The sequence below is a fragment of the Pteronotus mesoamericanus genome, unplaced genomic scaffold (assembly GCF_021234165.1).
Source record: "Pteronotus mesoamericanus isolate MK-2021 breed Mesoamerican mustached bat unplaced genomic scaffold, CSHL_Meso_final contig_20, whole genome shotgun sequence".
Taxonomy (NCBI): Eukaryota; Metazoa; Chordata; class Mammalia; order Chiroptera; family Mormoopidae; genus Pteronotus; species Pteronotus mesoamericanus.
In genome coordinates, this window is record NW_026555085.1 from 96,347,633 (window position 1) to 96,372,874 (window position 25,242).

General features: G+C 39.9%; 1 protein-coding gene across 1 annotated transcript in view; it reads right to left on the reverse strand.

The window, feature by feature from the left end:
- The window catches only part of RGS17 (regulator of G protein signaling 17), an 80,263-nt gene that overhangs the window by 18,914 nt on the left and 36,107 nt on the right, over positions 1-25,242 (reverse strand). Inside the window, exon 2 of the mRNA XM_054568984.1 lies at positions 11,082-11,225. Within this exon, the coding sequence (XP_054424959.1) occupies positions 11,082-11,200 (119 nt within the window). The 5' untranslated portion in view covers positions 11,201-11,225. The remainder of the gene's footprint in view (positions 1-11,081; positions 11,226-25,242) is intronic.

The window sequence follows — 25,242 nt, forward strand, 5'->3', positions numbered from 1 at the left end:
TATGTCTGAGACACCTCGTTCATGCAACATTGCCTGGGTTGGAAATTCAAGATCATTTAGACAGAAGCTCCATCCCTGAGGAGCTCTGGCAGGTAAATAAGCACCACAACGCTGTGCAGCGAGAGCTAAAAGAGAGGCATGCAGATGGTGTTTTGCAGGCACAGCGGCCGTATCTACAGTTTTGCAGGAGAGAATTGAGACAAGCTTCACAGAAGGGGTAACGATTAACTGGATTCAACACTAAGCGGGTATTTGCCAGAGGGACAAAGGGAATTCCAAGTAGAGGGGAAAACACGTGGAGGCTGGGAGTTGTAAAAAAGGCATGAGATTATATATCTATACAAAAAAAAAAATGTAGGACAAAACGGAGAGATCAGCTGGGTCAGGGTGGGAGCAGTAAGTTAGAACAGGCAGTGAGGTTTGGTTCTGCAGCCCGCCCAGAAAACGAGCAGGGGGCTCCGAATCTAGAACATACCTCCTGTAAAATGATTCTGGCTTTCCACACTCTAGTCTCCTCATTTCCTCATTTATAGTGGGGATGGTGGTAATGACCTGCTACACAAGGTTATAAAGCAAAGACTCAAAACTTGTGACAAAAAGGTAACTTATCACACATGCTTCCCTAAATGTGAGGGCCAGCTGGGTACATATTAGAATGACAATTCCAATTTTACCCAAGAGCTTTTATCTCAATTGGAGGAAATAAAGACTTATACCTTGCCATTACCAAAAAACACTTCCTCATACATTACCTGACTCCTTCAACTCCTTCTTTCTCACAACGGTCTTGTAAGGTAAGAAGGGACTTGTTATTAATCATTCCCATTTTATTTACCAGGAAACCATCGCCAAGGCTGACTTACACAGTACCCACAACTAACATGTCAGGGTTAGTTAGCATTGGCATTCATCGATTGCCCTTAAGTGTTTGGAAAGGGCACGCCTGTGACGAACCAGTGCATGAAGTGCAAATGCCCCTCTCTCGGCCTCATCCCACAGCTGACGGGCTGTAGCAGCTACTGCCCAGAGGACTGAACGTGCGACAGATACTGGAGAGGAGGCGCCTCTCAATTCCCTGGAGCCAAGATTTCCAGGAAGGAGTGGTTCCAGGTTTTGACAGCAAAGCCTGGAAGAGGAGGAAAAGAGGTGACGCTCCGCTGACTGCAGACCAGGCGTCGCCGCTACGAAGAGCCACTGTGGGAGGTGCAGCTTGCTCCCACGGGCAGAGAGGACTTTGGGGACAAGGGGTGTGGGAAGGAGAAGGGCCCCGATGCGCTGCTGAGAGCAGGCTACACACCGCAGAGGAAAGGAACCAGAAGGCAGGACAGTCAACACGCACCAGCCGTGACTTCAGACACAGCAAACCACAGGGGCAGTCGAACCCGTGACGCGGACCTCTTCTCTCATTTATATATTTTGGTCAAACTTGGTTTTGAATGGAGAACACGGGGATGAGAATGGTGGTTAGAAATTTGTCTGAAAATGTATTACAGCACTTGTTTAAAATAAAGCATTGCCCCTATAAATACTCCACTTACTTTTTTTATTTCCTGTTTCCGCATCTACTTTTTATGATATGTATCATGTGTCATAAAAAAAGTATTTTATTTGGCTTAAGCTTTTATTAAACTTGAACCTCTCAACATTCAATAACCGGCTATTAAAAGCCTGTCCACTAGATGGCTGTGTTGACTTTATAAATATAATAAAACTGGAAAAAAATTCAGCGAGTAATTACTGTTATTGGGCGGGGGGGGGCGCTATTCTTACGTGATGGAGTTTTGATAGATATATTTTTAAGACATTTGAAAACAGTCATTCAATTAATCAAACTCGAAGGGGATACATTTCATCTTGAGAGGTGTGTACAATGGCATCCGTTTCTGTTTTTGGTATTTAGAAAATGTCCTGGATACTCCCCAGCTCCAAGTCATTTTTATTAGAAATACTTCAGTTTTGTTTTTTTTTAAGGCAGGCATAATCTTATTAACGTCGTAATTATTCTTTCCAACAACAAATTGTTTTGAACTCCAATGTCTCTTGCTGGGGTAATATGGAACTTAGGCCATACATTCTAAGAACAAAATAACTTGAAAAGGTTTTTAACTACCAACAGCAGAAAATACATTTTTTAAATTTAAAATGTTTTTATTATGTATTTATTTATTTATTTTTAGACAGAGGGGAAGGGAGGGAGGTAGAGAGGGAGAGAAACATCAATGTATGGTTGCCCCTTGCATGACCCCTCCTGGGGACCTGGCCTGCAACCCAGGCAGGTGCCCTGACTGGGAATTGAACTGGTGACCCTTTGGTTCTCAGGCCAGCGCTCAATCCACTGAGCCACACCAGCCAGGGCTAATTTAAAATGTTTTAAAAGAGCCATTTCAATTCTAGTTTGAGTTGTATTTTTTTTACTTTTTATGAATTGGGTGATATTAGTTAATAAAATTATATATATCATCTGTATATTGCATTGTGTGTTCACCACCCCAATTCAAGTTTCCTTCCCTCACCATTTATCCCTCCTTTGCCCTCTCCTACCTTCCCCCACCCCCTTTCCTCTGGTGACCACCACAATGTTCTGTGTCTATGAAGGGTTTTTCCCCTCTTAACCCCTTCCCCTTTTTTTACCCAGCCTGCAGCCCCCTCCCCGCCGACAGCTGCCAGCCTGTTCTCCTCTCTGGGTCTGTTTCTATTTTGTTCGTCAGTTTATTTTGTTCATTAGATACCATGTATGAGTGAAATCGTATGGTACTTTTCTGACTGGCTTATTTCACTTCACATAATGCTCTCCAGGTTATATGTAAATGTTAATTTCTTTTTTGATGCAAAGAAACTGAATACAAATCTCTTCATCTCATACTCTCTCTTTGCTACCATTTTCCCTTTATACCTGCTTCTGTTTGAAAAGATGGGTTTCAAAAATTTCCATTTTCTATTGATAATAAATTATTTCATTTTTACTTTAAACTCCAGGTCGTGTATTTTTAGGTTCATCAACACATTAATTTGATTTAGAATGCCAACTGCATTTAAGTTATTACATGATTAAAATCTGAATCCATAATGTTTAGTTAAATAACTAAAGCTTCTTATTTGGCATAAAGAGGTTTCTCCCCTCCCCCACTTAAAATTAAGAGAATTACAAGACTGAATATTTAGACACACTTTATATTACACACACCAGTCATCTGAATCTTCTACTTCAGTTCTCAGGTTGATTGAAATTCTATTTTAAGCTCTTCCTTCAACCCACTGTAATTTTCCCTGTAAGTCATAATTAAGTTAGTGGATGCTTTTGTGGGAAAGCAAATATCTTGGATGTGAAAAGGCCAAATGACTTCTATTTAGTTAGTGGATACTATTATTAAAATGGCATGGAATCATCCAAGTCTTTAAATGCATCAGTTAAGTTGGAGCTTGAGCTTCTGGTTTGAGTTAACATGGTCCCTATTATCAGAACCAGAATGAAAGGCTGGACCTGCAGTAGCTGATACTCAGAAAAACATCTGATAGATGCTAGAGTCACTTATCCATCCAGCCATTCATTCCCCCCCTGGTATTTTCCAGTTACCGTGTGTGTGAATATGTACAGGCTTGAAGGCAAAGATCCTAGGAAACTTAACCCCAGTGTATAGTGAACTTACAACCCTCTGGGCCCCCTATGGCTGTGTAGTGCGTGCTCTAAGAATGCTGAGCTATACCTGTGTTCGTTAACATGAGAGCTGTGGAGAAAGGGCCAGGGGTATAGAGTGCAGACACAGGTTCTGTTACCTTAACTGACAACATGTAACTAGAACAGGCTAAGCATAAAGTGGTCAAATTCTACAAAGTCTGGTAATTTCAATCTCAGACTTGTAAGGGGGTCAGAAATAATACCTATCAATAAAGAGTTATTCAGGGGCCCCTACCATGTCCTGAACCCTAAACTAACTGGTTGATATGTGCTGTTAATTACATCTTACAGGTGAAGAAACTGAGGCTCAGAGAGATTAAGGTTTCACAGTTACGTATCATGAAACTGGGAGGCATCCAGGTCTAATTCCAGTGCCGTGTTTCTCCCTACCCCATGCGGTCTGTTGAAAACAGGCTTTATATGTGGAAGACAGGTTATCAGAATTTGTGTGTAATCTTTAAGTATGGCAAGACTACATCTGTTTAGAATGGATCATGTAGAACTATTATTTCACTATCTCATGGGATTGGTTGAGTAAAAGGGTTCTGTACTTTTTTACTTGCTGCCTACTTAGGAACCCATGTTCAAAACCAATTAAGCAGAATTATTAAAAATCAACTCCATATTCAATAGAAGTGGATTTTATCATCTTATCTGACAAAAAAAAAAAACAGACAGTACTTGAGTGATGTCCTAAAATAGCAGGTATATTTTAATAGGTCTACCATGCTTACACCGTGAAAGCAAGTAGCTAGGCCCAAAACAAATAATGAAGAATTTTAACGAGAGGGACAAAAATAAAGTGCTAGTGCTTATTTCAATCAGATAGTAACAACTATGACATTTTATAAATAGGGTAGGGGTAACAAAATATCATAACCTCATTTTTGTACCATTATTGATCCGGAGAGGCTGGGGGGTGGTGGGGAATGCTTAAATACTGTCCAGATAGATAATAAATATGGCCTGGATTCAGAAGGGCTGAACTGAATCTTGTTTTAGAAATAGAATAATTTGCTTTGATTAGGTCAAGAAGGGAACAACAAGGTCCTTCAAATTGAACCTTCTCCCCCAAAAGGTCAGGGTGTCTCCAAACATTTGAAGAGGGACAGAGTCATTTTCTCTGTTGGCAGCTTTTTTCTTTAAATTTGTCCTCCTGGTGCACATGACGGAGAGAAGCTTGATTCTCACACAGTTCTCCGAGAACCTCCCCATTGGCCAGATGACAAGATGTTAGACACTTCTCATACATTCGGCTTCCCTGGTGTCTGCAATTTTGGGCATTCCTGTCTTTGTGGAACTGGACTCTGATGTTGTGCCTTCGTGTTACCCCTCGGACCGTCTCTCCTCTGCGCTCCATGTTTGCTCCATGTTGTTCCCTTTGTCTCTCTGTAAATATTGCTATTTCCTGAGGTTTCAGTCTAGCTCCCCACTCTGGGCCAGCCTTCTCAGCTCCTGGATGCTACATGCTGATGGCTCCCACATTGTTATATCTAATTGAAATGTGTCTGGTAAGTTTCAAATCCATCCCCACAACTTAGTCTTGGGGAAGCCCAACAGAGCAAGGCCAGCTCTTCATCTTATGCTGAACAACCTCCTTGTCTAGTGTTTTCCCATTCGATGGAGTTGCCCTCAACCTGGCCACTTGAGCAGCAATGTGGAGTCATCCTCCCATCTTCTTTCTCATCTACTGTGAATTCTTGAAGGTATACCCTAAGTTTTTCTTGATTCTGTAATCTCTCCATTCCTTTTATTGCTATATATGCATGAGTGGGCATAATATGTTCATCTATTACTTTGTTTTCATTGCCTCTATCTTTCTATTGCCGATCTAAACACTGCAATGGGACACTCAGGAAAATAGGCATTTACAGTAAACATGGTCAAGAAGAGTCCCAATGGCCTGCCTTCCATGGAAAATGGTCAAGGAGTTTTAACTCTGGCAGTTTTCCAATAAATAGCTCTCTGGTCGCATGCAACACAGACCTGGCCGAGGCAACCTGATACTAAGCTTTTCTCCAGGGTAGCCTGGGGAGAGGTACCCAATATTCATATCCACATTCCAGTGCTGACTGAGAATTTATTCCCTATGTAGAGTCAGGGAGACTCTGGGGAAAGCTAATGAAATATGACAGTACCGGCCAATAATAAATCATAATGGGTGAATTAATAAATGCATGACATATCGAAGGCCTGTAGTCCTAATGTCCACTTTATGGTTTTGTGTGTATGGCCTGGGAAACCTCAGTTCATTGTGGTCGATGTCTTTGATTGTGTGAGTTATAAAAACCTACCGAGGAAATTTATCTATGCAATAGTGAAATGGAGTTTCAAAATAACTTCGTGTGAGTTACAGAAGGCACGGAGGAAATTTATCTACTGCATGTGAGACAGAGTTTCAAAACTAGAATTCTTTGTATGTTTGACGATCTGGTTATAAGTCCTTTGGAAGTCCTATGCCGCTGACTGATGTTCCCACGTAAGATGAGTCAGGTTTCTGAGGATGAGAGGTATAGGGACAGGCTCGGTGTTCACTGGGGCCTCCGATGAAATGATTCATCTTGCCTGTTGAGCAGATTTATTTCCAGAGGGTGGTTTCTTTACCATGGAGCAGACGTGGATTTGTTTTTCCTTTCAAAAAATATCCTTTGGCTTTCAAAGCATGCATCTTAGTGTTTCCATTGGCAGAGAGCTAAAATGTGACAGCGTCAGAGGATAAAATAGGACAATGTTTTTGCAGTTTTGAATTATAGAGGCTGTGGTGATTGTTAAAAATGGAGAGGGGGCAACTGAAAGCATGTTTGTGAAGAGCGTAGCATTTACCCAGTCAGAGCTATCCATGGTCTGGGAACTCGGCGACCAGTGCGTTCAAAAGGGAGACGATTTTAGCTCTCACACAGATGATTTACTAAATTCAGTCTGTGACCAATTTCTCCAGAGCAGAATGAAGGATGTCTGATTGGAGCCAAATATTGTAGGCAAGGTACACTAGTGTGTGAGGCTGTCAATTCGATGTGAAAAGTTGTGCTTGATGTAATCCTTGAAGAGTTTACAAAATAAGAAGCTTTGGAAGTGGTTCGTATCAAATCTAGAAGGGAAACGTTTGGAAGTGTCATCTTAAAACGGACAAGAGACTGGACATTAAGGGAACCGCGTTTTCACCCCACTTCTAACACGGACGGCGTGGCAACAGAAGACGGGGTGAGCCTTCAGTGTCCTTCTCTGGGAAATCACACACAGCATTTTCCAGACAGTTTTTTTTAGAAGGGGTATGATTTTCCTTCCAAAAAAAAAAAAAGCTTATAGCTGCGTCTAATATGTAAAGTAGTTTGGGCAGAACAATTCCCTTGGAAGCTGCAAGAGTGGAGGCTGGGGCTGTGGGCGGCGAACTTTGGGCCCCGCGGCTCCCCCAGAACCTTCTCCTGACCACCCGGAAGCAGCACGGGAAGCCAGTGGGGGCGCTTTGGAGAGATGACAGCTGGACTCTCTTGAATTCTAAATTTTTATAACTAAACATGGACTAAGCCTGTCTTGCTTGATAGGACATCACCAGGAGCCATGAGGAACTAAAACAGGGATGGAGTAGCACCTACAGATTTTATTTGAAAAATAAAAAGAGTCTGATGTTTATTTGAAAAAAAAAAATAGTGTGGGTTTAGTATAACCTCTGATGGAAATTAGCTTTCAGCTCAAAATGAATTTTGAAAGCTCCACCTTCCATCCCTTTTTTGAGGAACTTCTTTCTGGGGGCACCCGGCGGCATCTAATTTGCAAGGCACGTTCAGACGTGTCGCCTCATGTCCGACTGTTTGGATGACCTCACCGACTCACACCGTCCTGGAGAGGGCAGCTTTGTGAGGAGCCCCCACATCCTTCTGGGGTTTCTTTCTCATAAAGAAGCGGGGAGGGGGTTAACTACCTGAAGAGTGAGGTCATGCTCTTTGCCTCCTAATATAAGAGGAACATGAGCTTCTGACAGTGGCGACCTTGAACCTCAAGAACAGCTTGGTCTCCCACATACAACAGAATTTGCAAATGTACAGACTTCATCTTATGGCCAAGACGCAGGCCTCCCTGACTCACTTATGTAACACGGGCTGAATGGTCTAAATCTCACTCTCCTGCTTTCTCTTCTTGAAATGAGGGCTGTGAGGGGAGAAGGGAGACAGAGAGAGGCTGACCTGGGGAAGGAAGGGGTCCCCTGAGGCGCAGAGAACGGATCAGCTGATCAGTCAGTGTGAACAAAATCCAAACTTTTTAGACTTTAGAAGGAAACTGTGGAAATATTTCAGTAGTTATGTACTTACTTTCTGTACCACCCCCCTAAATAAAGCATAGTGATAATTTTATAAAGAAAGGAATAAATTTAAATAAGAGAGGAGCTGACAATGAAATATGAGAAAAGCAAATTTGAGGGAAATGTTGTATTGTTTTAAAAAACCCATAACATGTGAGGCTAGGTTGACGTATTTATATTTATTACTAGATATGGAAATACATTTTCCTAGCACTCTATTTCCTAAAAAGGAGGAAAATCTACATGACAACTGCTGCTATTTACAAATGACAGTTACTCATATTTTGATTTCTAACGTTTTTTGGTCCCTAAATTACATTTTTTTAGTGTTTCTTTTTGTCCTGCTCCTTTGACCTAGCCTGGAAAATTTGAAGAACATTTCTCTCCCCGCCCCCCCCCCCATTCTAATAAGCATTTACAAGTTTTTTTCCCCTAAACTCAAAGTACAAAAATAATGGTATTTTTAAAATGCGTGTGTAAAGGACCTTTTCATTTGCAATGAGATAACACCCATAGATCGAGACAGTTTAATTTTCATTTTTTTCATCGTTTACAGTAGAAATTACCTCTCATGTATCATATAGCGAAGACATGTAAGTTTACAGATTGTGCATTTTGCAGCCTAGACTCAGGCATCCATGACTTTTTGCTAACACACACCGTTCTTGACAATGATATTCTAGAACTAGTAGAACACTCATCAAATGTGCCCCGTGTTTTGGGTCCAAATACGCATCCCCTTGGAGGCCTGCAGAGTTAATGCAGTTTCCAAAAGGCTGTCCTAGATCCATAGCCTGTGTTCTGTGGCAATCTGATGCTGACGAGTTCGTGTTGAATATTTTGTTATTTAATGTGCACGTTTAGAATCAATAAAAGCAAGTCTTGCTAAATACCTGTTTGACAGCAAATGAATCTTCAGTACTCTATCTGTTTTGGTGTTTTAATCCTGAAACAATTCTGAATTAAATTTGGTAGGGAAATAAAATCATATACTGATTACTGGAACATGGCATGGTGGAAATGAGAAATAGGAGTATAATTCTCAGCACTGTGCAACAATGTATTTGGGATGATTTATATAGAATTTAAATAAAAATAGCTTTCCGTTCCAGCACATTTTTTGTATTACAACCACAAGCTAATTTTAAACATACCTTATTTCAAACCAGCTCCTCTTTAAAGAGATTTTATTTTTCCAGTATGAAGGGTTTAGTAGCCCAGCGAGCTCTTATTGAATGCATACTTAAATGTGTCAGACGTTCTCAGCTCATACGTGCTGTATTTCATTTAATGTCTACAGAAACCTTATGAGGCAGGGGTTCTTACTGCTGCCATGTGGCAGACAAGGAATCTGAGGACATCTTATAAGTAACTTGCTGAAGGCCACGCAGAGAGTGATGGATGAAGATGAGACCTGAACCCAGGCAGTTCAACTTCAGAACCGCCCTGTTCTACTAGGTCTCCTTTGTACTGAGCCACAGTCCACTGTATTCATGGGTTAAGACCAGGGCTTCATAATCTCTTTAGAAATGATACCAAAAAGAAAAAGAAAAAAAACCCTACATGACTTTATTGAAATATGTCCCTCTTTTAGAACCCTCATTTCCTCCATCTGAAATAGTTTAGGCTTAAGAATGAAAGAAAAGGAATTATATATGACTTCCCCTAACAAAGAATCCTCATGTGGGAAGCACTCTTGATATTTACAGAAACTACTTTAAATCTTCCGATTGATGGTTTTCTGGAAATAAAGTTTTCTAGATGGCCAGAGCTTGTCCAACACCAAGTTCACCACTGTACCATGGCGCAGTTTCTTCTTCCATTTTGGCCATAGTGATAGAACATCATGCCACCATATTATAACAACAACCTTAACAGAGGTTGGAAACTTGTGGAGATCATACAAGTATTTGGGCCTTTCTTTGGGGTTCTGAAATAGGTTGGGGAGATCAGAAAACCACTGTTAACCCAGAAGACTCACTTGTGAACTGAATCTTAAAGGATTCCAAAACTTATGGTTGTATGGAAAGTTCCATTAATCTAACATCCCCCCAAGAAATCTCATCTGTATGGATCTTTGGGCCCTGGGTCTAACTGTTTTTCTTTCTTTCTTTTTAATTTATTGATGTTGGGTGGGAGAGAGAAAGAGAGAGAAAGAAACAGAGAAACATAGATTTGTTTCCCACTTATTTATGCATTCATTGGTTGATTTTTGTACATGCCCTGACAGGAGATCGAACCTGTAGCTTTGGAGTACCGGGACAATGCTCTAACCAACTGAGCTACCAAGCCAGGGCATTTACTGCTTTTTTATTTGAAGGCACTTTGAAAATTTGGAACTGGAGCAGATTTTCTGAAGTGCCTGAATCATGGACATCTAGTACTAGATGGGACCTGGGGAACCCACTTGTGTACCTTTTCATCATTGTGCGATCAGGAAGCCAAAAAGCAGAGGTTACAACTTTAACGTCACAGTGCCCAGCAGTGTTAAAATCGCAATAGAAAGCAGGTTCTCCGGCTCTGAGTGCAGAGTTTTTAATTAACTGACTTGGCCTTCATACCCATCATAGCCCCTGGCCTTTGGATCTGTCAACCTGAGTCTGTGGCACTTCTTTCTCTGCGTTTGTCATCTCCCTGTGACTGAGGTTGCCACCCTGGCTCAGAGCTTTCTGACTCTGCAATTGAATGATCAAGACCGTACGAAATAGCACATAATTAAAACACAGCAGCGAGCGCCACATACAACACCCCTAGGTATTATCTTAATGTTCTTGCACCTTCTGTAACATTGGAGAATATTGTTTATTCTTAAATAAACACATAATCTCATTTTTACCCACATCTTGAAGGAGCATGGATGAAAGAAAACATGTTATGAAATAATTTGTCTTTACCATGATGGTCTTTACCATCAATTTAAGTGTAGGTTCTGAGGAACTGTATTTTGCGTACAGAAATGTTTGTATTAAGTCATTGATGTTCTCCAATAATTCCTGACTTTAAAGGAAGGAAAAGACAGATCGCAAAGTTTGCATGACCCCGAAGACGTATGTTCACTCTAGTTATCACCTAGCTCAGGTATGGTATCTTACAGATAACGGGACATACCAGGAGCAGCTGCAACAACAGCACCAACAAAAGCAACATGTGTTGTTGGGCCTCTGGTTTCCAGGTGCCTGAGACACAGCAGGTGTTCCTTCATTTTGCGACTGCTGCCTTTTTCGCATTTCAGCTACGGTAGTACCGGATTGGCTGAAAGAAGAGAGAAAACATAAGGCATGAACAAAAGCCACAGCAAAGGTAGGTCGGCTGTCCTGAAGGGAAGCATCGTTTGATTAAAGGGTGGGGGCAGGAAGGGGGCTTAGAAAAGGTGATGACCAATAGGCCTCGGCAGTCAAATGAAAAATTCTCCAGAAAAGCTGTTAGGAGAATCTCCTATAAACTTTGGGGGGCAAACTTTGATTGTTACCTGCTGCGGACAATGTTAGTAGCAATATTGCCACATAATCAGAATCAGTTGGCACGGTAAATATTGTGTTTGGAACTTGATTGTTAACTTCCTTCTTTGCTGAAGAATGACTGCCTCTGCTTGTCTTTAGGAACACCTTTGAGCGGTTATGGGAGGTGTGCACCTCTCGTTTCCTTCCTGCGGTTACGGCGAGGTTAACTCAGCCTCACAAATCATCCCGGCAAGGCTGTAAACTACATACCATTGTGAAGAAGATCAAGTCTATGTTTGGTGCTCTCTCGCCTTTTGGTAAAAATACTCAACTTCCTTTTTGGCCTTTCCAGGGCACTCTCCAAGGCCTCGTCTCGATCATATTGGCAAAATGTCTCATTCTCCCTGACAGGACCTTGCTGCAAAGGCATCGCCTCCTTTGCCTCCCACACCCCAATTCTCTTTCATTTAGCAGAGAACTGTGAAAAGATAAAAGCGGTCCAATCACGGAGAACCACTTTGGTGGAATTTCTATTATATATCGTGGCAGATAAGAAAATTATTGGGATATCGGACGCCCTACCTGTCATCTTACAAATCAGACCAAGTGAGTTGCTTTCTATTTATAAGCCCAACGCTAATCTAGGACTTTGCTGAGGATAAAAAAAATAAAGTTTTGTTCTAGTAGAAGAATATCACATTTAGCATGACCTTTCTGAAAAAGGAATGAATTCTGCTGAATGATGTGTTTCAAAAATCTGCAGTGTATGTGAAACATATTCTGCATGGTCACATGTGCAGCTGAGAGCAAGTCATATTAAAAATGTAAAGAACTTCAGATTATTTTGGCATTGTGAGCTTTAAAAATTAAATTTTTAGTTCTAGATACAATGATAAATACTTTTAAAAATTCTGTATTCTTGAAAACAGGATAAGCATCTCTTTAGACCAGAAACAGACTAGAAAACCTCAGTGGTCAGTAAATGAGGGCTAAAGTCACACTCATTTTGTAATTCGGGTGTGGGAACAGAAAGGCGCAGAGGTCTTGTACTCCAGCCGGACATAAAAGGCTCTGCTGTGAGTAGTGGGAGACCAGATTCCAGGGTACTGGCATAAAATCGGGGGCTGCATGGTGCTACTGCTCACGAAAGGATGCTGAAAGCACTGTCGGTGTCACTCAATTGTGCCTAGCTGCAGGCGGGAGAGGACGCAGGGAAACCATCCAGACCTGGCCTAGGCCACGCAGCCCACAGGTTCCATGACAAGGGTCAGAGATGTGGCCAGAACCATTGCTGGACGGGAGGGAATCCTGAGATGCTGATGAAAGAGCTACCGTGGGACTGAGGGTATCGGGGGACGAACAGAGACAAGTGAAAAGCACTACATCATGAAGAGTGAGTGAGAGTGAGAAATGTTCCTCTCACTCTACATGTTGCCTGGAAGCCAAAAATCCAGACTGCACTGAAAGGTGGAGAACCAACTCAACAACCAGGAGATGGACACCCTTCGGATCCAATGCAAAAAAGTAAAAAACAGAATCACCTAAAATTAGTTGAATAAGCATATTAAGTTAATGTGTACAATGCGATAAAAGACAGTGAGAACATTTGTCTTATTCATATAAGCGAACAAGGAATTAGAAAAACAAATATAAGCTAATATGAAACAAGAATAGAGAGGACGAGATATAGGGATGTAAAAACAAAAACACAGCCATTAAAAAATTCAGAGGAAATAATATCTTCCCAAAGAAATCCCAAAGAGATTAAGTGATGGTGCCAAAGAACTGTGCCCAGAATTCAGCAAAAAGATAAAAAATAAAGGAGACAAGTACAGCAGTGACACTGAAAGGCTCCAATATACACGCAACAAGATTTTCATCACAAGGAGAGAATTAACTAATGGATGATCAGGGAAGTATTGTTTTCAGAGAAGTTGGCTGAGAGCTTCCCAGAATTGCAAGAAAACAAAACAAAATGAAGCCTGACATTAAAAGAGCACACAACACGCTGCATGCAATTAATAAAATAAAATTAAAAGTAGATCCACACTTATATGCATTAGGATGAAACCACAGAACTCCAGGATAAATAAAGAAGCTGAACTATCACCCACGGAGGAGTAGCTTACGCTGACAGTCGCCTTCATGAGCATATTAGAGGCCAGAGACGATGGGCGAGGAAGTAACGTTTTCTACGTGCTGAGGGAGAAAAGTGATCACCTACAACTTTATCTTTAGCTAAACACAAATTCAAGAGTAACATATAAACTGAGCTTAAACTGACATGTAAACTGAGTTTATTACTCAAATCCTTGCTGAAATCAACTTTGGTCATAAGAAAAAAATCAGAGGGAAGGAGTGGAGTATGAAGAAGTCATTGCACTGACATTGATAAAATAGGCTATCACCAGCTGAAATAAAACCTCGTGTTTCCCTGTTTAGAAACAGTCTAGGAATAAACTTGACTACGTACATTTAGAAAATGAGAAGTTGCCCTCTCCCTCCACTGACACTGCTTTTGTTTCTATCACAACATCCCCGTGTTGTTAAATCTGAACCCTTTTATCATACTTGTCTGAGCCTGTCAGCATTTGACACAGCGATCACTCCAGCCTCTTTGAAATGCTTTCTTCCAGGGTCACCTGGTTGCTTTCGGTCTCACTAGTCACTTTTCATTCTGTTGTTTCCTTTTTATCTCCCTCACTTCCAAATTTTGGATGGTCACAGTACCCCATCCTGAGAAATCCATTCTCTGTCTCATTTATTTATTTAACTCACTGAAATTTTTATTGGACCTACCAGTTTTCTCTTCAAAATTCTCCAATTTACAGTCCAATAATGGGGCTCTTTTTCTGAATTCAGGACTCATATACAGGATCGAACACAAATAACACCCCTTTATTAGTACAAAATCTTTTATTGCAAAATCAGACGCGTGTAATTCTGTAACGTAACAATATCACATTCAAGCACACCATGTCACGTTTTAGGTGAAATGTTCAAATTAAAACTATAAATTATGACACCTGTATTATTACCCTACCAGCCACACTCAAGCAGGTGTTACTTCTGCCAGACCCTGTATTTAACTACCTCCTTAACACTTCCATTTTGTTTTTGCAACTTGGCATCTCAAACATAACATGTACTAATCTGACTCTCCCATCTCTCTTCCCCTCTCATGGAGCCCCTCCCCACAAAGCTGTTCCTCCCACAGTTTTCCCACTTTCTCTAAGGGAAAAGCCTCGTATTTCTAATCATTCAGACCAAAAGAAATTCGGAGTCACCCTCGGCTTCTCTATTTCCTTCGGGTCCTGCATCAGCAGAGGACCGAATCTGAGAGCTCTTATGTGCCTCCCTCCATGTCTCTTCCACCTCTCTCTCCTCATCGCTTCCTCTTCCTGGATCATTCTGTTACAGTGAATCTTTTAAAACATAAATGTCATCCATTTATGTTTTAAATCCATTTATGTTTATCAGAAAAAAAACAGTCTTCCCCTCAAATTCACTCTAAGTCTTCCACCGTCTTCCCATTTTACTCAAAGCGAGAGCCACTGTGTTTGCAACGTGGTCCCCTGTCACTTATCCGAATGCATATTCTCTCTCTGCTCCTTACTCCCTCTGCTTAACCAAAGTGGCCTCTTGGCTGCCACCCCTGGAACATCTTGTGTCAGAGCATTTGCCCTTGTTTCAAATGCAGGGCTTGACTCCTTCACATCTTTGCTTGTAGGTTACATTCTCAGTAGAATCTTCCCTGCTCCCTTACCTAAAACCACAACTCCCTCACTCCTTTCCCAGCAGGACCTACCTCCCTTTCTGGTTTAACTTGCTTTCATGTTATATATTATTGATGGTTCTACTCTAAGTTTTATGCATTTGTGTGTCTAAGCAACTAGAAATTAAGTTCTATGGAGGTAAAGATTTTTGCCTGTTTATTCTTCAGACACACACACACAAAGTAGCTTTGTACCAGAGGCCCCAATCTATATTGCAAAAATCTTCAAAAAGATTCAATAACTTTCTTGAGAATTAAATACCTTAATTTCCTTACTGTTAAATATTTAATCTGCAAAAATTCAGATCAAAATGCCATCTGGGGTATCAATTTATTCAGGGAATCTCTAGGATGTTGTGGGTTGAAATCATTGTAAATGTGTCCAAATATCATTTGATAGATTTGCAAGACCTTTCACTGTCTGCTTAGTCTTTTGGCTTTTCCAAAATTGATAATCTTACCACACAAGCATCTTGGCCATTAGAAAGATGTAGGTACCAATTTGTATTTCTTAATCCCTTCACCCTTTTCACCCAGCCTCCCAAAACCTCTCTCATCTGGCAGCTATCGGTTTGTTCCCAGAATCATTTCAAAAATTACATAAATGTCCAACCATTATGATGTATACCTGAAATTAATATTGAATATCAATGGTAATGGATCCATTTTTTTAAAAAAGAAAGATGTAGGAACATTCTTTTTCTTCCAAAGTAAGGGAATATAAAATGATTATTCTTATATTTATGTATTACACTATAATGCAATGTTATTCAGCCATGAGACAGAAGGAAATCCTGTCATTTGTGACAATACGAATGCACTTGAGGGCCGTACGCTAAGTGAGATAAAGCAGACAGAGGAAGACAAATACTGGGCGGCATTGCTTACGTGTGGAATCTAAAAGAGCTGGACTCGTAGACACAGAGTAGAATAGTAGTTGCCAGGGACTGGGGGGTGGGAACAATGGGAAAGATGCTCGTCTAAGGGCACAAACTTGCAGTCAGAAGCAGAATAAGCTCTGCAGGTCTAAGGCACAGCATTGTGGGTATCACTAATACTATTGTGTTATATATTTCAAAGTAGCTAAAGAGCTAGATCTGAAGCATTCTCATTACAAAAAAGAGACCATAAATACGTGGCATGATGGAGGTGTTAGCTAAATTACAGTGGTAATCACATGGCAATGTTTAAATGTATTAAACCAATACACTGTATACCTTAAACTTACACAATGTTATATATCAATTGCATCTCAGTTAGAAAAAAACCTGTACAGTTGGAGCAATGAACAAAATAAAACAAGCTGAAACAAAAAATAAAATAAAATAAAATAATTCTAGCCCTGGCTTGTGCGGCTCAGTTGGTTGGAGCATCATCCCATAGAGGGAGAGAAACCAATCAATGTTTCTCTCTCACATCGATGTTTCTCTCTCTCCTTACCTCTCTCCCCTCCTCCTTCTCCCTGATAAATAAATGAATGAATGAATTTGGTTTCAAAAAACTGCATAAGACTAGAAGGAGAGAAACATGGTTAACAGAAGCATTTCAAAAATTCTAGGTAATTTAGTGGACAATAAATTCAGATATAATCAACAGTACAATGTAAATAAAAGTTAATGGAAATTTAGATTGCATTACTAGAAGCATGTTTTGTTTTGTTTTTCCTAAAAAGGGCTGGCAATAGGTCTCCTCTGGGCCAATTAAATGGTTATGTTCAACTATCATCCACACAATATAAAAGAAATTGAAATGTGTTGAGAAGACTAGAAGAGGGTGTGTTGAAAATATTTTAAAAATCTCATAAGAATACTACTTCTAGAACAAAGGTGTTAGCTCTTTAGATAATCAGAACAATAATTTTCTAAAATTCAAAGTGATGTGATTTGGAAGAGAATGTCAGTCTGTTTTGTAAGCTTCTAAATGTTAGAAGATGGATGGATGAATAGGAGCAGTTGTGAGATTCTTGCTTCCCCACATGGGAAGTTTGTCTGATACTCAGGTGAGACCATAATTTACCTGTGAGATTTGCATCAAGCCAAACACTCCTGGTCATTCATGCTAAAACTATAAAACACTTTGGAAGAGGTTGATTTACACTGGCCTCAAGTTTACATGGATGTTTAGACTGAGGAAACCTCTCTTAGGTCTTAGGCCATTGGTCTTGACACAGGCTGCCCAAGCTAAACTATTCTTTCTTCAAGATACATGGGAGTAGGAGATGGGCAAATTAAAACTATAACTTAGAAATCAATTTTTAGAACAAAAATCTACTTTTAAAAATCAATTCCTATGTTTAAAAATCAGTTTCTACATTCTTGTAGATCATATTTTCAATTTGTGAGCACTAATAGTATTCTTTGTTTTGTTTATACATTGTTGCCCAATAGTATTATAAAGCTCTTAATATGAAGGAGAAAAATGTGTCTTATATATTGGTTTTCCTGTAATATAGCAGTATATTCTGCCAATAATAGGTGCACAATAAGTATTGCCTACTGAATATGAAAGATTCCCTTGATTATTAAAAATGCTTATTTTCCCAAGGCAGAGATTTGTAAATTTTAATATGATTCTTACAGCTCTAAGGCACGCAGTCAAGTCTGAATGATGCTATTTTTCCCACAGTATCCCAGATGGAAAATAGGGACAAATTCATATCCAGGAGTCCTAGAAAATTGGAGCTCTGGAATGACCTGCTGCAATGTAAATACTCATATTTTATCTTAAGAATCTATAAAAATTTTTGTTGGCATTTTGATATTGCAATGCATAAATATGAGTAATTGTTTTATATTTCCTTACTTTGGAAGAAAAAGAATGTTCCTACATCTTTTTTATTTGTCAATTATGGTTGATATTCAATATTTTTTAAATTAGTTTCAGGTTACAGCATAAGGGCTAGACATTTACATAATTTTCTGGGTGATCCTGAGAACAAACTGAGAGCTGCCAGGGAAGGGAAGGGGATGGGGAGGGCTGGGTGAAAGAGGTGAAGGGATTAAGAAGCACAAATTGGTACCTGCATCTTTCTTAATGGTCGAGATGCCAGTGTAGTGAGATTATCAATTTTAGAAAATCAGCTGAATTGGGAAAGAACTGACTTTGTACATCACACTTAGAGATTTCTCTTTTTACTCTTGGTTTTGTTTTGTTTTTTTTTGTTTTGTTTTTAGAACTCAAACATGTAAGTACACAAATGGCAGTCTCCTCCAAGCTGCACTCTGGTGTGATTAAGCAAGCTCTGGAGTCAGGCTGTCTGTGTCCAGATCTTGCCTCTGGCTGGTCAACTGGATGACCTTAGCCACTTCACCTGTTTGTGTCCCAGTTTCCTCATCTGCAGAAAACTATTGGTAATAACAGAGCACATCCGTACTTGGTTACTACTGTAAAAGTTAAATGGACTGAACATATGAAAATACTGAGAACAAGACTTTGTACATATATATATATATATATAGTAGGCACTCAATAAGTGATAGTTCTCTGGAGGTAAAACTGGATATAGTAGGCACTCAATAAGTGATAGTTCTCTGGAGGTAAAACTGGATAGAGTAGTTCATCATGTTGCTAAAAAGTCGCTGTGGTACAGTGTTATCAGGCTAAGATGCAGAAGATTTCCACCAGTATCTTTTTGCTGAGAGATCATTTTATTTCCGGTTGCGGGGGGGAAGGGGGGACGGGGTTCATTGCCGTTGGGTGGAATCTTCTTATCTCTGGGATCTACACAAAGGCTCACTCAGTGAAGACGAGTGGTTTGGTTTTTCATTGCCCCATGAACACTGTGATTTTTATCACATGTAAATGAACTGAGTCTCAAGTGACTCAGAGTACCCACAATCAGCTCCTTATCCACCAAGCTTCGCTATAATTGCAGCCATCTTGTCATGTTTAGCGAAAGCATTCAGTTTTGCCATATTGTTGTTGATTCAGTGTTTAGTCCCCAAAAAGGTATTTGCTAAGTAAGACAAACCTGGGAGGTCTTCTTTAGCACCAGGGTGGACAAGGAAACAGTTCATCATGTGTGGATATTTATTCCTGGTTGCGATGTATCTTCCCTGCAGAGGAAAACAACTCCCTCCTCCATTTAAAACTTCTGGTACCCACCCTGCTTCAGCTAAGCCAGCAGATATCTAGGTTGGCAATGGAACAAGCTTTCAACATCGCTCCTTGGCTCGTGGCATATTTTTCTAAAAAGCATTGTCTCCAAACCAACTCTTGATGTTTTTCCTTGGGTGGGGGGACATTTTTTAGTGTGCTATTTTCAAAATTGTGATACAGGAGTCCTTCTTATCTGCAGTTTCACTCTCCACAGTTTCGGTTACCTGTGGTCAACCGCGGCCTGAAAATGTTAAACTGAGAATTCCAGAAATACACAGTTCATTAGTTTTACATTGCACACCATTCCAAATCCTTCACTTGGTCTCATCATGTGGGCACTGTATCATCTCACGCCATCACAGACGGCTGAGTACAGGACAGTCAGGTATGTTGAAAGAGAGGGAGACTACTTTTCTATCACTTTCATGACAGCATATTGTTATAACTGTTCTATTTTATGATTAGTTGTTGTTAAACTCTTACCGTGCCTTGCTCAGCAACTAAACTTTATCGCAGGTATGTATAGGAAAAAACATCGGATACTTCGGGTTTGGTGCTTTCCACAGCTTCAGGCATCAGCTGGGGATCTCAGAACACATCCCCCATGGATAAGAGGGGGCTACTGTCCTATCCGTTCAGTGCACATCTTGCTTACCATGCCCTCTGACTCCTTTCCTCCCATTTGTGAGAAATGGGTGCATTCCTCTCAGTGCCACACAGTATCATGCACTCATCACTTTAAGTTGTTATTTGCATACAAGCCTGCTTAAATTCCTGGACTCTGATGGCCTAGAGTCTCCCGCTTTCGGGATCCCCAGTACCCGGTGGAGGCGCCTCCACCAGGCAATCTCTGCAGGCACTCCCAGCCTGAGGGGATGCAGCCGGCACTGCCCCACCTTTGGTGGCCTGTAAACCCCTATTGTTTTAGAGCTGTGCCCTGGGTTTTCCTACAGGACTATGGGCTCTCTTGAGTGCAGAGGCTGAGCCACTCATGGTAGGGCTCTTGGTCCACATGGAAGGGAAATTATGTGGCTCAGTGAAGCTCCTGCCAAGAAGTGGTGTTTTGTGAGCTGGAGCAAGTATTCCACTCCGCAGAGAACCATGCCTCTATTTTGCTCAGAGGAAAGAAGTTAATTGAATGAGGAGAAATGTCTCTCATAAAGTTTATCCCTTTTAAATGCTGGTGTCTACTAATGTTTTGGCACTTTGGACTTGAACACAAACCAGCATTTATTTGATTGTACACACACATTGAAAATTAGTCATTTCGATTTTAGTGCCATCAAATGAATGTGGTTGAAACAGCCATATTTCCAGGAACTTCATCCCACGAAGAAGCCTGAGAACCAGTGAGCTCAGTCAATGAGTGGTACATGAGTGAAACAAGAGAAATGGAAGGCTTCCCCCAGCACAGGTTTTCTCCCAGACTCCCGTTTTGCACAGTTAATATGAAGGGGAAGGTCATTCAATTACTTAGCAAATTTAGAAAGTCAAGAAGGCCAATACAGATAAAGCGGAGCTTTTAAAAATCCAATTTTTACCTGACTGATTCAGGCTTTGCTTTAGTTCAGAAAGGCAGCGTTCGCTTAGGGTAAATGCTGCAGAAATCGGACCAAAAATACATTACAGTAAGAGCAATCTTTGTCGTAAACGCGGCATGGTGACAATGAGAATCATTAGAGTGGCCCTATAGTTTCATTGTGACATTCTAGAAAATGTCACTGATTAACACAGAGTCATACGTGTTTACTTAGGAGAGTACTGAGTGCACTTGCTTCTAAGTGACACACTCATTTTCAGATTCATCAAACAGATGAATCTGAGAGCTTCTCAGAGAGCAGACATGCTCATTATTTCAAGTCACATAGATAAACAAGCTAATATAAGAAAAGAAACAAAGATTTAAAATAGGAAAAGAAGAAAAATCAGTAGAAAAGAAAACCACAATATTTGATAAAGGGTGTGCCAGAGGCTGTTTCTCTTAATGGTAATTATTCATACACGTATTTAAGACAGTTACAAAAACAGGGACAATGGCTGTGGAGATTTAATACAGGAAAATGTTTATATGAACACTTTAAATGCGAATGAAGATATTAATACTATGTGCAAGCATCCACAGAAGGAGCTAAAACACAAAATCCATCCCATGTACGTTTGTGTTTTTCCTACTGTCCCCACATGCTAGTCAAATCTTTTTCTACCACGACGGTGACGGCGACAGCGACGTAGGTCACCTCTCATTCCCTCCTGCCCTTCGCTGTACTTTCCATATTGAAGAAAAGCTTCACCTGGCCACCTTCTCAGAGGTACTCACATCTGAATGAGTACAGTACCTGTTGTTTCCAAAACTACATTTTGTCTTACACTAACAGACATCTAAAAAAAAAGAACATTCAAAGATACAATCAAGCAACCAGAAAACTTCTTCAAAAGCCCGTGTTGCGCTCAAGGTAGAAATGCTTCAAAGCGGATTTATGGTCATGTTTCCCTAGAGCCCATTATTATGGCTGTTTAATCAAATTTATTACTTCCCTTCAACCTGCCTTTAACATAAATATTTTCAGCACACTGGCCCCATGTTATAAAGTTAATAGCAGCTCAGCCTTTTTCCTTTTTTCACAGACACACCAAACTCCAGGCAGTACACAAGTGATTCAGGCAATTCAATCAGCACTCTGCACTCACGCAGCAAAACACTGCTACTCATTCCGGGAAGAGTGGGCGGCAGCTGTAGAAAGGCTGCGTGTGCCGATGGAGCGATAAAGGCTCCACCAGAAGCCCTGACACAGACGTTCACAGCAGCTCACTACTCCCTCAAATACGGAAAAGAGCTAATAAGAAAAATGGAAGGGATGGGGGGAGGGGGAGGATGTTGGGAAAACATAATTATCCTTCACCCTTAGGTATTCATGGAATAACATTGGTAATAGAAGAAACCTTTTTGGTTTGGTGTTTTACAAAGAGTAACTCTGTGAGGAGAAGTGGATATTGGCAATAATATCCAGAACATAATCCAGAAAAACAAGATGGTAAATACCTACTCAAAGTTCTAGAGTTGTTGTGAGATATTAAATGATATCTCTCCCTACACAGATAAATATGTATGAGTATACATATATGTATATTTATAGTATTGTATACATGGTATATATTATGTACTTATGTATGGTATATACACATGTGTATGTGTGTATATGTGTGTGAATATAAAAATAGAGAGAGACAAAAAAAATGATGAGCACATAGTAAATACTCATTAAGTAAAGTTATCATTAGCTATTCACATTGTCATCATAATTCCTAATTTGTCTATGTTGCTTTCTCACCTCACTAATTCTCTGGATTCACCAAACTGTTGGTGGTGAAGGACCAGGGATTCTTTTGTCTTGTCATTTTTTTTTTTAAATTTCCAATCAGCCATGGAGCAATACTTTGGTTAAATACAATAAAAATAAACAATAACATGAAATGAACCCATGGAATATACAAGACCCAATTAGTTTTTACTATTAGATTTAATGGACATAAAATTACTGTCAAATTGCTGTAAACATTTCTAACCACTTACTCTCAATTTCATTACTTCCTTGTCATGGGCCAATAACAGATGTTTTGCCAATCAGCACACGGATCACACACTGAGTAGCAGCGTTCTAATGCTTTTGTCTATATCAAATGTCAGAGCCAGCATTGTTAAGGAGAATATACTCTAGTATAGTAGTTGAGAATTGAAATTATAGCTCCAGCTCTTACTCTTCGGGCAAGTTACCTAACCATTTTGAGCCCTAGGTGATGCAATTATAAAATCAAGATGATAGCACTACCTAATTCTCCAGGATGTGTAAAGACTTAAGGAAAAGATCCTTGTAATAATCACAGTGCTGGGTGTATGGCAAGCTCTCAATTTATATTAATTATACTTATTTTTATGCTTTTGTCCTTTCTGTATAAGTGTTTTGAAGATATGGGAACTATAGAATTATTGGCATCTTTAGCATCTCAGGTACAAATAATTAGCCACCCACTGATGATATTGATTTGTAGAGATAGAAATGTAGAAATAGAAATATTAGCATACACAGGAGTGTGTAAAAGTGTAAGCGGCTCACATACTGTTGGAAAAATGCCTAATATTGCTCTATTCCACCTAGTATGTAAGACATTAAAATATTAAAAAATAAAATCAACTGCAGTTATAGGTCTCAGCAGAGGTTGGCCTCAAAAAAAAAAAATGCTTCTGATACTGTGTTACTTGGTTAGGGAGAAAGAGATCATATCATTAAATAGAAGGGGGATGCAGATAATTTTTAAAAAAGAGTTATTTTTTAGTAAGTGACTATTTTTTAGAGCTGTTTTGGTTTAGGACAGAATTGAGAGGGAGGTACAGGGGTTTCCTATATAACCCCTGCCCACATATGCATAGCTTCTCCTAATATCAACATCATTCACTAGAATGGCACATTTTTTTTTTACCAGAAATGAATCTACACTGACACATCATCAATATCCAAAGTCCACAGTGCATCTTAGGGTTCACTCTCTGTGTTTGTACATTCTATGGGCTTGGACCAATGTGAATGACATATATCCATCATTATAATACCATAAGAGTATTCACTTCCCTAAAAGTCCTGTGTGTTCTTCCTACTCATCTCCCTATACCTGCCTCCACCAGCAACCACTAATCATTTGTCTTCACACTTTTGCCTTTTCCAGAGTGTCATACAGTTAAAGTCATATAGTATGAAGCCTTTTCAGTTTGGCTTCTTCCACTCAGTGACATGCATTTAAGGTTTGCCCATGTCTTTTCATGGCTTCATAGCTCTTTTTCCTTTTTTTTAAAGAGCAGAATAATAATCCATTGTCTGGATGTACTACAGTTTGTCTATCTACTTAATAAAGGACATCTTGGTTGCTTCCAAATGTTTGCAATTATAAATAAAGCTACTACAAACATTGTGTGCAGGTTTTTTGCATTGACATGTCTTCAGCTTCTTTGAGTAAATACCAAGGAGCATGCCTGCTGGATTATATTGTAAGAGTATGTTTAGTTTTGTTAGAAGCTGCCAAACTGTCTTCCAAAGTGGCTGTGCCATTGTACATTTAACCAGATAATTTTTGTTGTTGTTTGCATGTAAACCTATGAGGTAGATATTGTCATTTTATATATAAGGAAACTAAAGCTGGAGAGATTAATCACTGGCTAGCTAGTGAATGTCTAGTACAGGTTTCAACTTAAGACTGCTTATCTCTAGTCTGTGATCCCTTTCTCTGAAAATAGGTCCTAAGCAATGTGGTTTAGCTCAGATTTCTAGGCAAGGTCCTCACAGGGCTACGAACCCACATGGAAACCTCTGTGCAAGTGATGGGCATGTCCCAGATGCTCCAGAAAAGCTGGATGACTGTGTCCATCCATGATGTAGGATTTTGTCCATCTCTCTTGATAATCTAGACTTCTACACCTTTCCAAAGTAAGTTGGAATAAGTACAGTTAAATTGTTCTATCAACAGGGGATTATAAAAGAGTCAGTATTTATTTAAGTATCTGTTGGTGGTTCATTATAGCAATAAATTTACAGTACTTTGTTGCCATTTCATATGAGCTATGAAAGATTTGATCCAAAGTTAAAAATATATTGACTTATAATTGAAGGTTTACAAATAAGAAAATCAATGAACAAACATATATTAAGTTCCTACTATGTACAGCTCCTAACAGGCCAAAGAGAGCATCTAGACCTCAAATAAGACAGAACTGAAACACAAGCGGTGTGTTGGAATTCAGTTGTATTTTAGGAATGTTACGATGCATTTCATGTCACTCTTGAAATATAATGAGCTTTTTCTCCAGCATGTAAAAAAATTCTTGTGGGGAAAATGAGCCCCACCCTCCCCAAGAAAAGAGCTGCCCCCACTCCGCCCCGTTGTGAGATAAACTGACACTGTCTCTTAC